Source organism: Pteropus vampyrus, unplaced genomic scaffold (assembly GCF_000151845.1).
Source record: "Pteropus vampyrus isolate Shadow unplaced genomic scaffold, Pvam_2.0 Scaffold177, whole genome shotgun sequence".
Taxonomy (NCBI): Eukaryota; Metazoa; Chordata; class Mammalia; order Chiroptera; family Pteropodidae; genus Pteropus; species Pteropus vampyrus.
This window is the reverse complement of record NW_011888958.1, coordinates 551,423-564,220: the sequence shown is the minus strand read 5'-3', so window position 1 is coordinate 564,220 and position 12,798 is coordinate 551,423. Positions and strand designations below refer to the sequence as shown.

The following is a 12,798-nucleotide window of genomic DNA, read 5'->3' as shown; positions in this document are numbered from 1 at the left end:
TTTATTTATAAGAGTACGAATATTACCCAACCCAAGAACTAGAACGTTAAGAGTAGTTAAATCTACCTGTGGATTATTCCTCTTTTTTTTTAATCCCCTGCCTCTTTCCTAACTTAGTCCTCTAACCCAGGGGTGGACACTGCCCTAAATTTTGTGGTTATCGTTACCTTGATTTGAAAAAAATTATTGTTTTATCATCTATATGTGTGCCTAAACAATATGTTATTTATTTGTAATCATTGAGCTCTGGTTTACATGCAATAAAATGCATCCATTTTAAGTGTACAGTTTGATGAGTTTTAACAAATATAAACACCAATATTTAACCACTATTATCAATCACTACAATCAAGATATAGAACATTTCCATCGCCTCCAGAAGTCCCCTTCTGCCCCTTTTATAGTCAGTCCCCCTCATTACATCAAGTATAAGTGGAATCATACAGTATGTACTCTTTGGCGTCAGGATTTTTTTTGTTTGATGTAATGTTTTTGAGATTTATCCATGTTGTTGAGTAAAGTAATAGCTCATCCCTTATTACTGTTATGTGCTATTTCATTCTATGAATGTAGCACAATTTGTTTATCCCATCACCTGCTACGTAACATTTGGGTTGTGTACATTTTGGGGCTATTATGAAGAAAGCTGCTATGAACATTCATGTATAAGTCCCTGTATGGATATATGATTTTATTTCTTTTGGATAAATATCTAGGAGTAGAATAGGTGGGTTATATGATAAGGGAAAAGGATAGCACCATTTTACATTTTGTCAGCATAAAATGTATGAGAGTTTCAGTTGCTCCCCATTCTTGTCAGCACTTGTTATTGTCAGGCTTTCAATGTTAGGCATTCTAGTAGTAGCTTATCTTGCTTTTTTCTGAAAAATGATATCGAGCATTCATGTGCTGTTAGCTATTTGTCTATCTTATTTTGATTTTAAGTTGAGGATTTTTATCTTTTTATTATTGTGTTATAAAGGACTCTTGATGTAGTCCTTTCTCAGATATCTATATCTATATCTATATATATATACACACCCATATATATACATATATAATATTTTCTTCAAGTCTGTGGCTAGCTTTTTCACTTTGTAACAATGCCTTTTAAAGAACAGAAGTTTTAAATTTCAGTGAAGTCCAATCGATCAACTTTTTATTAATATACATTTATTCAGTATTAACCCAGTGTCTAGGAGTTTGCTTGGTGCTTTGGAGTATAAAGCAAATATTAAGATCCCTGTTCTTTGAGAGTTAATAGTATGATTATGGAAAAATTATTTATACATATAATAAAAATAGCTCAGATTTGTGTAGCTCTTTGAGCAATAACCTGATTGAAACAATCTTCTGTCCACATTTCCGTGCCCTTTTTAGCATCTCCCATTCCCAGTTTCATTTGACCTTTTTCCCCAGCTGTATTTTTTGGTTGTGGTTTTGTTTTTATTTTCCAGTTTTATTTTCTAAGTTAAGTCCTCTATTTAATTTTATTATATTTGCTGCTACTCTAGTAGTTTATAATTTTAATTGAGCAACTGCCTCTTCCTTTCCCGCTTTAGAAACAGTATATAAGTAACCTATCACTTCTGTGCTTGATTCATATTTGTATTTCAGTATTTTCCCTCTTCAGCTCAGTGTTAGAAATAACAAGTTTCTTTGTCTTTCAGGTCCTACCTTGAACACAAGACCTCCATGAACTATATGCTGGCAACACGTCTCTTCCAGGACAGGTGGAGGTTGCTATTCTTATAAATTTGGTAGGACTAGATCACAAAATTAGGAGAAAGTACATGTAAATGAAGGAAAAAATTTTTTAAAAGTCTTCATGTAAAATCTTTGATAGAAAAGGCCTTGTAGAAAGCACAATATAACACCTCATTTTTAAAGAACTCATTTGCTCTCAGCGCTTTGTAACTTTTCCAGAGGCTAAGAATATTAAACTAACTGAGCTGCCTTCATTTAGAGTGGGGAAGATGTGTTTCTATACTAACAAATATTCCTTTTTATTAATATATATTTATTGAGTATTAAACAAGTGTCTAGCACTCTGCCTCGTGCTTTTCAGAATAAAACAAATATTAGATAGGATTAAACCATAAAGATCTTAATAGATGCCCTGAACTTTATTCTGAGTAAAGAAGGCCCTTACTCAGTGCCTTTCTGTTTCAGACACAATTTTACCAGACATGATCATCTGTTTTTCCAGACTAGATTAAAATGATCAGATTAGAAAAGGTAGAGGGGAGGTAATTCACAAAATAAATACACTGAGAATTAATTGTAAGAAATGATGACTGATAACCTCAATACAAGGGAAAATGGGAAAATGGGGAAATGAAGGAAAACAGACATTGGAATTCAAATAGCACAGCAATCAGGGGCTGCTAAGTCCCACATACATTTTTTGTCTCTGAGACAGAACTGCATTACAGTACAGTTCAGTAATTAACTATCAAAAGAAGGTACCTTAGTTATTTAGAGAAACCTATATTAGTTACAGGGTTTTTTGTTTGTTTGTTTGTTTGTTTGTTTTTCAGGATTCTTAAAATAGATACCCAGATTTCAGCCATTTCTTGCAATTTCATCATCTGTTATAAGGCAATATGTGGGATTTGCAATTTCTCTCTAAATTTGTGGCTGTTGCCTTTGATTGACCAATTACACTGTGTGGCTTCTAATGAAGAGATACTCAGATTTACTTAGAAGACATAGAAGCTCAGTTCTTTATCTATAACCTTTTTGTCTTCCCCTGCTCTGGAAACTTTTAAAGGCTCCTCTATCTTTAGACTTCATATATTTTACCAAGATATGTTCTGATGTGTTACTTTTTATAATTTTGGTTTTGCAGTGGATGATTTCTTTCAGTCTGAAGATTTAAGTCTTTCAACTGTAGGAAGTATCCCCCTCATCCTGTCTTTCCTCTCCTTGTGGAACTTCTGTTAGACGAACTTTGGATATTTTGCGATATCCTCCATATTTCTTTACTTTTTCTCTCATACTTTGATCTCATTGTCTCTTAGCTTTAAATTCTGGCAGATTTCTTAAATTTTGTCTCCTAAAACTCAAAATAAACCTAAGCAATTATCTGTTTTGTTATTCAAGATCAGCACAGGAGAGGATTATTCAATTTACTTTTTTATTTTGGCAAGTATTTTAATATCCAAGAACTCTTTTTTCTTTCTGACTAGTTTTCGTAGTTTATGCGTATAATATCTTTTCACATCTCTTTGACTGTCTTAATTACTTTATTTGAAGTTCCTTTTTGTTTTTTTGTGTTGCATTAGATTTAATTCTGCATTAGTTCTGTTTGTTCATGTCATTCTTTCTAGTTCGTACTGTTATGTTTCCTCAAATATTTAATGATCTTTGATTGTCCAGTCGCATTTGTAAGTAATGGATTGTTTGCTTAGGATAGGTAGTTTTCATGAGTTTCTTCATGGCTTGTCTATTTCTGAATTGACATGGACTCTGCACTTGAGGCTAGGCTAGGTCTTTCCATTCTTAGGCTTCCCATGAGGGAGAAGGAAGGCAGAACAGACAATCTAGGAACTACCACAATAGCCCAAATTAGGAAACATTCTCCTATGAGTAGCATAACAATAAAAAAACTTTGAGATGTGACCATATACATGTTTCTTTATTAACACATTCAATAACAAGATCTAGCAATGGGTCTAATAACTGCCACAATTTGAAAAGTATGATAAGTTTCGGCAATATTTTGAGACACCTGTAACAACTCTGAAGTAATATAAAAAAAGATATTTCTTTTGGTAACGAAATCACGCTAATACTGCTGTGTATGGTTTCTACATGCATATGAAGGAAATGCAAAATGTCAGGTAGAGGATTAATTTTTTTTCCATCCAAGTTAGTGTACTCCCTGAATTCTTTCTTCAGGCTCCAGTTAACACTTCTGCATGTAAAACATTATAAAAACTTAGATTTAAAAAACCTGAATCTCACCGTTTAGCAAAGAAAGGCCCTCATGATCTACTCTTGACTACCTTTTTAGCCTAATCTCCACTTTTCCACACAACTCATGGCTAATCAGACCACATCTGCTTGCTTTTCATGCTTCCTTGTCCTTACCTACTCACCTTCCCTTGGAATGACCCCCAACCCACCCCTAAATTTTTCTTCTAGCTATGTCCTTCATCCTCTTACTCAGACTAAGAGTAGGCTCGTATCCCAATCTGATTTAGATTCTCATATTGTATTATAAGTGCCTGTTTATTAATTAGTCTGTCTACTTTACAAGTTGGCTTTTAAGAGTAAGTACTTTGTTATGGTCATCTTTGTCAGTATCAAGAATCTACCACATGGTAGCACACACACAAAAACATGCATTGAAAAAAATTGAAAAATTGAAATTGTGTTTATTGTAAGCCCACACATCTTCCAATATCTGTTCTCTTTCCTCTGAATTGATGTTTTCTCTCTTGCAAATTCCATTGTATTATGGTCAAAGCTACTTTCAAACAAATTATCTTATCATTTCTTTTAGGTTAATTTTGTCTGCTTTTCCTGCTCTCCCCAACCCTTCCCTCACCCTGCCCTGCAAACAATATCTTGCATACTATCCTACAGTATGGCAGTATTTTTAACCTTGTCATATTCGTAACTCCTGGGGATCTTGTGAGCCATATATATCCCCTGACTCCACTCCCAGACCGAAGTATTGGTACCAACTAAGAAGCCAGCTGGGTGATGGTAATGTGATTGCAAATTAGTGGAGAAAACCATTATCTGATGAAAAATTTAAAATCATTTTGAGGCTTTTTGATGACAGTATCAGGACAATAGCATGAAAAGAAGACATGGGAAGGGAAAGACAAAATGTTTTGGGGAGGACACACTTTTCACATTATTTTCTGTAGATAAAAAATCTTCGTATTGATTGCATCTGTCTCTTTAAAAAATAAATACCAAAGGTTACATGTTGTGTATTTTCATTTATGTAACATTTTTGAAATGATAAAATTTTCGAACAGAGAACAGATTAAAGGGAGTTAGGTAAGAGGTGTGTGGTTATAAAAGGGCAACACAGGCGTCCTTATGATGTTGGAACTGTTCAGTGTCTTGTCTGTGGTGGTGGATAAATGAACTTACACAGTGATAAAATTGTACCAAACTAAATATACACATTCACAAATGAGTAAATGGGATTTATTATTACTTTTTTTTAGAAAAAGTATTAAGTGAAAGGAAATTGAATGAGGAGAGAATGTTTTAAAAGAAAAATAAAAGCCAATTTATACATGAATGGCATTCATTTCCTGTGGTTAGAGCCCAATTCTAGTTTATAGACAATGGAGAGCATCACTTGTGGAAACTATTTCTCATGAGCAGCCTTCTAAAACCTCATGAGAATTGAGATTGGTTTCTTTTCCTAATACAGTTCAGTGAAAGTATAAAGAGCACTAGAGTGTGAGACCCAGAGCTTAAGTCTCACACTCTAGTGCTCTTTATATAATTTAAACCCATTAAGCTCCCACCTTGGGCATACCACGAAATGATCTCATACTGCTTCTTTTTATAAATGGGGCTGATAATAACCTTCTTCACATGCTTGTGAAAAATAAGTGTGTTTTGATTTGTGACTAGGTATACAAATGCAAGTAATTGTTAGGATTTTTCTCTAGAATTCATTTGTTCTTTCTTTTTTGTTTTTATTGATCCTCAAGCTTACAGTATTCTGTTCTTTTCTGAGCATATTCTTAATTCATGTCTCTTCTTCTCCCCCAAGATGGCTTCCCTGGCATAATTCCACTTTGAATCTCTGCAATACAGATTTCAGGAGTGTGTGTGTGTGTGTATGAACTGAGGAGAGTATATCTGCATAGTGCTCTAACCGACTTTTCCTTTCTACTTCTGTAGGGGAAACCCAAGAAGAAGCTTATTGACAGGAAGAACACGGTAACTGATTTTTAAAAGTTGAGAAATTCTTTCATGTGCATAATGTGTGACCATGTATGGACTAAGCACGATATTTTACATAACCATTTTCACTTTGGCTTAGCTTGAATAGAAACATAAAAATGTTTTCTACTGAAACACTGTTCTGTGTAATCTTCTTACAAACTAAGTTTGGGATTTACTTTTTTTTATATATATAACTACAGGTGTATTATTTCAACTGATAGTAGTAGTCTTGTTTGGCTATATGAGAGAGACCAAAGTATTCATAAGGTTTCATGACTATTCTCATGTTAGATTCAAAAAAGAAATTATGTTTCGGCTTTGAATACCTGGGACATACAGCTCTGCATCTATGCGACTGAACAGAACTGCTTCCAGTTGGCACGGAACTAAAAGTGTGCAAAATACCTACGGCTCTTTATTTTGACAGAGGGGAGAAAGGTCTTTGAGGAAGGACTGGGGATGGTCTTGCCCAACTGAAGACTCAAACAACAACAAAAACTCAGACATAAACACATAGCCACTGGTTTGAGACATTACATACATTCTCTTTGTGCTGTGTCTCTTTAAAAAAAACTAAATGACAACAATAAGGAAAAAACCTCCTCTATCTAGCTTTTTGTTTTACATTTAAGAATGAAGATAACCTGGGTTTTATCCCAATCTTTTGATGCATAAATCTAATTTTTCTTGAAAGAAGGAAAACATTTTTATTGCCATTTAATTAAGGGAAAACTGAGAGAAATCAAGTTTGTAGCTTGTTTCCAAATGAAGGTCACACTTAGTTTATAAGTTTTCTCTAGTTTTTAGTAAAGGCATATGCTTCCTAGAGTATATACTATCAATTTAGAAATTGGAAAAAACAAAACAAAACAAAATCTTAACAAGAATAAAGATGAGTTCTGTTCTTCATTTTTTGTCACTCATTTTATATTGCCAGTTGTAGGGTTTTGTTTTTTGGTAGTATAAAGGTATAAGCAAACGAAAAGTAGCATATGACAGACCATATGCTGGAACCTGAAACAAGTCTTAATCAATTGAAAAGGATTAAAATCATAAGGAATATGTTTTCTTGACCACAATGGAATTAGAAATCAGTAAGAATAGAAAATGTTCAAATGTTTAGGAATTAAATAATACACTTCTAAATAATCCATGGGTCAAGGAAGAAATCATCAAAGATGTTAGAAAATATTTTGAACTGATTGATAATAAAAATATTAAACTGTGTGAGATGCAGCTAAGGGAGTGCTTTTGGGGAAATTTATAGCTTCAAATGTTTATATTAGAAAAAGGAGGACTAAATCACTGATCTAATCCATTTCATGAAACTATAAAAAGAAGAGTCACCCAAAGTAAGTAGAAGAAAGGAAATAATAAAGGGCATAAATCAATTAAATAATAGACAAACAATAAAGAAGATTAATAAAATCCAAAATTGTCCATTGATAAGATTGCAGAATTGATAAACCCTTTGGTAGACTGATCTAGAAAAAAACACTTAATTACCAGAACACTTAATTACCAAGATGAGCTAGAAAAGAGGGGGATATCACTATAGATCTTACAGACATAAAAAGGATGTTATGGGAATATTATTAACCTCATTCCACTACTTTGACAAATTAAATGTCTGAATTCCTTGTGGAGAGAGAACACTTAGAAAAACTGACATAAGCTGAAATAGGAATTTTGAATAACCACATACCTATTCAGAATATTGAATTTATGATAAAAAAAAACCTCCCTAAAAAGAAAACTCCAGGCCCAGTAGTTTAACTAGTGAACTCTACCAAGCATTTGAGAAAGAGTAACACTAGTCTTACACGAACTCTTTCAAATCTCTAGGAAGAGTTGCTTCCCAATTTATGTTATGATGCCAGCATAACTATTGACACTAAAATCTGATAAGACATTTAAAAAAGAGAAGAAGAAAATTACAAGCTACTACTTCATGGATATAGACACAAAATTTCTTCAAAGAATATTAGTAAATAGAATCTACTAGTATATAAAAAGGATAATACACTAAAGTGATATTTTTACAGTAATGCAGGGTTGTTTTGACATTTGAAATTAGTATAATTCATCATTTTATGTGAGAGAAAAAACTAGATGATTATTTTATTAGATGCAAAAAGAAAAGCATCTGATGAAATTTAGCACGTTTATGAGAAAAACTCTTAGCAAATCAAGAATAGAAGGGAACTTCTTCAGTCTAGTAAAGGCCTTTGAAAAACCTATTTCTAACATCATACTGAGTGGTGAAATACTGAAAGCTTTGCCCCTATGATATGTAATAAGGCAGGATGTCTGCTCTTACCACTGTATTCCCTTTGTGCTAGAGATCCTATGCAGTACAACAAAGGAAGGGGATGGGGGGATTAAAGGAAGAAGTTACATGTCTTTTTACTTGGATGACATGATCAGGTTAGTAGAAAATCCCAAGGTATCTACAGAATACAAGAACATACAAGTGCACTTAGCAAGATGTTGGGATACAAGGTCGATATACTAAAAAATTTTTTTAAATGCTAGCAGTAAGTAATTGGAATGTTAAATTTAAAATTCTATTTATAATACCATTTGAAAATGTGAATTTTTAGGGATTAATTTAACAAAATTTGTTCAATACCTATACAGTAAAACTATTAAATATTACTGAAAGAGATTAAAGAAGATCTAAATAAGTGGAGAGATATGCCATGTACATGGATTAGAAGACTTAATATTGTAAATATCCATTCTCTCCAAATTGATCTAAGATCCAGTACAATCCCAGTCATTATTCTAGTAGATTTTTTTATAGAAATTGACTGGGTTTTTTTGTTTGTTTGTTTTTTTCATTTATACGGAACTGCAGAGGACTTAGAATCTCCAAAGTAATCTTGGAAAAGACTTTGAGTACCTGACTTAAAGAAATACTATAATGCTTATATAGTAATCATAACTGTGGTAAATTGATCAATGGAACAGAATAGAGTCCAGAAATAGATCGTGTTTATATGGCCATTTAACTTTATAAACAAAAGTCTTAAAGCAATCCAATGGGGAAAAGGAAACTTTTTAACAAATGAGGCTGAAACTGTCTATTATATATTTTTAAATGAACCTCAACCCCTGTCTCCCACAAAAATTAGAGATAATTCATAGACATAAACATAAAAGCTATTACTATAAAACTTCTTGAGGAAAATATCTTTGTGACTTTGAGCTTGGCCAAAATTTTGAGACATGACACAGAAAGCAATAAACAAAAAGGGAGAAAAATGATAAGCTAAATTTCATCAAAATTAAGAACTTTCGTTTATCATAAGATACTGTTAAGAAAGTGACTAGGCAGGCTGTCAAGAAGATTCATGAATAGCCAATATGCTCATGAAAATGTGTTTAACATTAGTTATCAGGGAATTGCAAATTAAAATGATGAGGTACCACTAAACACCCAGCAGATGGTTAAAATTACTTCAAATCATCACATAGTACACTTTAAATATCTTAAAATTGTATTTGTCGATTATACCTCAATAAAGGTGGGAGGTGGTAGTGGTGGAAATGACTGACAACATCAAATGGTGAGGATGTGAAGCTAATGGAACTCTGATAAGTTGTCATTGGCAGCATAAACTGGTACAAGCACTTTAGAAAGAGTCTGGCAGTTTGTTAAAGAGCCTAGAAAATTCCACTTTGAGATCTTTACCCAGTAGAAATGAAAAATACAACTACAAAATGACTTGTACAAAAATGTTTATAGCAGCTCGATTCATAATATTCCAAAACTGCAAACAACCTAAGTGTCCAACAGTTGGAGAGTAGGCAAACTGTGGGTTATTCATCCAGTGGACTAATCCTCAACAATAAAAAGGGATCAGTGCTGATACACACAACATGGATGAGTCTCAAAAACATGCTAAATTAAAGGAGACTTAACACAAAAGAGTTTATACTGTGCGGTTCTATTTTTATGAAATTCTAACAGACAAACCGAAAATGTGATAAAAAAAAATAATTCAGAACAGTGGTTTCCTTTTGGAGTGTGCGAGGGGAATTGACTGGGAAGGGGCATGAGAACTTTCTGAGGGTATTAGTAATGTTAGAGTTTGGGTTATATAGCTCTGGGCATTTGTCAAAAGTCATCAAGTGGAAATTTAATATTTAAGTATTTCACTGTGTAGTTTTTAGCTCACCCCCAAAAATCCCCCAAACCCAAAACATATCAAACTGTAGATACTAACTGTATGCATGGTGAAGTGTTTAGGAGGAAAGTGCACCGATATCTGTGTGCAACTTTAAAATGCTTTAAAAATTAAATGGGTCAATGATGGATAGGAAAATGGAAGATTAGCTATATATGTGGTGAAACTAATGTAGTAAAATTCATTGTAGAAGCTAGGCAATAAGTAAATGGATGTTCACTGTACAATTTTTAAACTTTTAGGTTTGTTTAAATCTTTGGCAAAATAAAATGAAATAGATGTAGCTAAAAGGCATTAAAATTTATGGGAAATTCAGTTGTTTATCAATTTGAACATATTTATGATATTAACAGCACATGCGTGCCGGGCACTCTTGTAAGCATCGCTGATGCAGTGATCAACAAGACAAGCGTGTTCCTTGCTCTCATATAATTCTGTTGTTCATATTCACACTTTCCTCAATATTCTCTACCTTCATCCCTGTACTGGTAAGGATTTATCTGTCTATTCAGGGCTTAGGAACTCATAGCTGTTATTTAAAAATATCAGATTTTTAAAATTTAATTGACTAAAAATATATTAATATTCACAACTGTGTGTGTGTGTGTGTGTGTTGTGTGTGTGTGAGAGGGTGAGGCAATGTTCAGTTGTTGAGACTTCATAAACTGAATTTGAATTATTTTTAAAGTTCATTATTTGCTTCTCATTTCTACCCCTGGGCAGGACCTTCCCTGTTCTTGGCTCATTTTCCTATTCTAGAGAGAATGCCTCCAAAAGATTTACTATCCAGTCCATCCACCCCAGAAATCCCTAAGAGTCCTAAATAGACCAAAAGACACAACCTTTCCATCAGACTCAGAGACGGAAACTCCCAGAGTAACAAGGATGATTCCTTAACCTCAGAGAGAATACACTGAGTACTAGAGAGTTCAAGGGAGACAGTTCAAAGCCAACCAGTTAGAACTTGAGATCTAAGACTATAGAGTTGGCTGCCAGCTTTCAGACACAAACGTGGATACCTCTTTTCTGACCCAATTACCCTCTCTGACTTTGCTGACCTGGTTATATCTGCTGCCCTGTATTTTGCCGTTATCTGGATTGGGCCTGATACCTGTCACTTCCTTAATTTGTGATTTATCTTTCTTTAATGCCTAGTGTAGCTGCTGCTGTCCCCTTTCCTCATCCCATTTCCCATTCATGACCTGATTGATTTTGGCCTTGTCCTACATCTACTTCCCCTTGTCTGTGCCTCTGACTCTCTACCCCCTGAGCTGGAAGAGTCCCTGCCACCTCACCCCACTTACACCTGTAAGTAGGCTCTAAGGGACAAGTTCTACAGATTGGAATGCTGGACACTTGATGCATCCCAGGATCTTGGTAACTTTTCACTAACACATTTCCCCTGTGAGTCTTAGCTCTATGCTACCAGACGCACAAATTATTCAGCTCATCACAACCTCTGCTGAATCTGTATTTATTAAATATCATGTACATTCCAAGAATATTTGTATAATTCTAAGTTATAATGAATAGCAATAAAATAAACACCTCTAGACACCACCCAGCCTGAGAATTAAATTTTACCAGTATCTCCTATTCTTGAAGTATGAGGCATTGGGTAGCACTTTATGATCTCTGCAGTAAATAGCCAGTATTACTGAATACTTAAAAATCCTTAAACATTGTCTTCAGATATATTTTAGTTCAGAACATTTAACAAATTCAGATAGGTCATTAGCGAAGTTTTAACGTAGATTCCAGTATTCTCATTTATCTGTCGAACCTTTTAGAATTCGCTAGTTACCATGCCCAGTCTGTCATCAATATAGTTTTCTGTCAAACTCAGTCTTGAAATAAAAGAGAGCTTTCTAAGGGTTGTTTTTTCCCCCATAGAATAACTACTGATGGAGCACCAGAACTGAAGGTAGAGAGTGTGAATTCAAAAGCCAAGCTGCATGCTGCTCTTTATGAGAGGAAGCTCCTGTCTTTGGAGGTGCGGAAACATCGACGACGGAGTGGCAGATTGAGGGCAATGAGGCCAAAATACCCAGGTACGTGCTGGTGAGCTTTCACCAAAATCCATGATCTGGGCCCTAATTTAATCGGTGTCTTAATTAATGCTCAGTGAATCAGAACCTTCCTGATCACATATACTTAATTTGTTTGTACAGTCTTTTTTCTCTGAAACCAACATTCAAAAGGATTGTAAGTTTTTAAACCTTCCATCCTATATTTGTATTGAAGAATACCCAAAGCGCATACATTTTGGCTTTTGCTCTTATTTCAGCATCATGTAATACCCGATGCCTTAGAAATAATATTAGCTTAAGCTTAATAGGCTCCTGAGCATTATCATTAAGGTTTTTTTCATGATTGAGTATTAAGTCCAGTTTTTCTGTTGACACTGCCAAATGGTGTAAATATTGTAAACATGAACAGACAAAGGGGGATTTATTTCTCTCCCAGATTCTTCCATATCTGTTTGTCACTGATAGATTGACTTCCTTTTTTCCCTCTTTCCCTTGTTTGTTGAGCATCTGTATCAGGCACGTTTGTCAACGAGGTTTCATTGGTAAATAAAAAGGATATGATCCTTGTTCTCACAGACCTTCTAAGGCAGTAAAAGAGAAGGATAATGAATAAACATAGCATAGAAAGATATTCTCCTGCTCTTTAT

General features: G+C 34.1%; 1 protein-coding gene across 1 annotated transcript in view; it reads left to right on the top strand.

Annotated features, from left to right (window-relative positions):
* The window catches only part of TTLL5 (tubulin tyrosine ligase like 5), a 226,136-nt gene that overhangs the window by 63,345 nt on the left and 149,993 nt on the right, over positions 1-12,798 (top strand). The window contains exons 18-20 of the mRNA XM_023537039.1: positions 1,671-1,733; positions 5,884-5,922; positions 12,015-12,172. Of these exons, the coding sequence (XP_023392807.1) occupies positions 1,671-1,733; positions 5,884-5,922; positions 12,015-12,172 (260 nt within the window). The remainder of the gene's footprint in view (positions 1-1,670; positions 1,734-5,883; positions 5,923-12,014; positions 12,173-12,798) is intronic.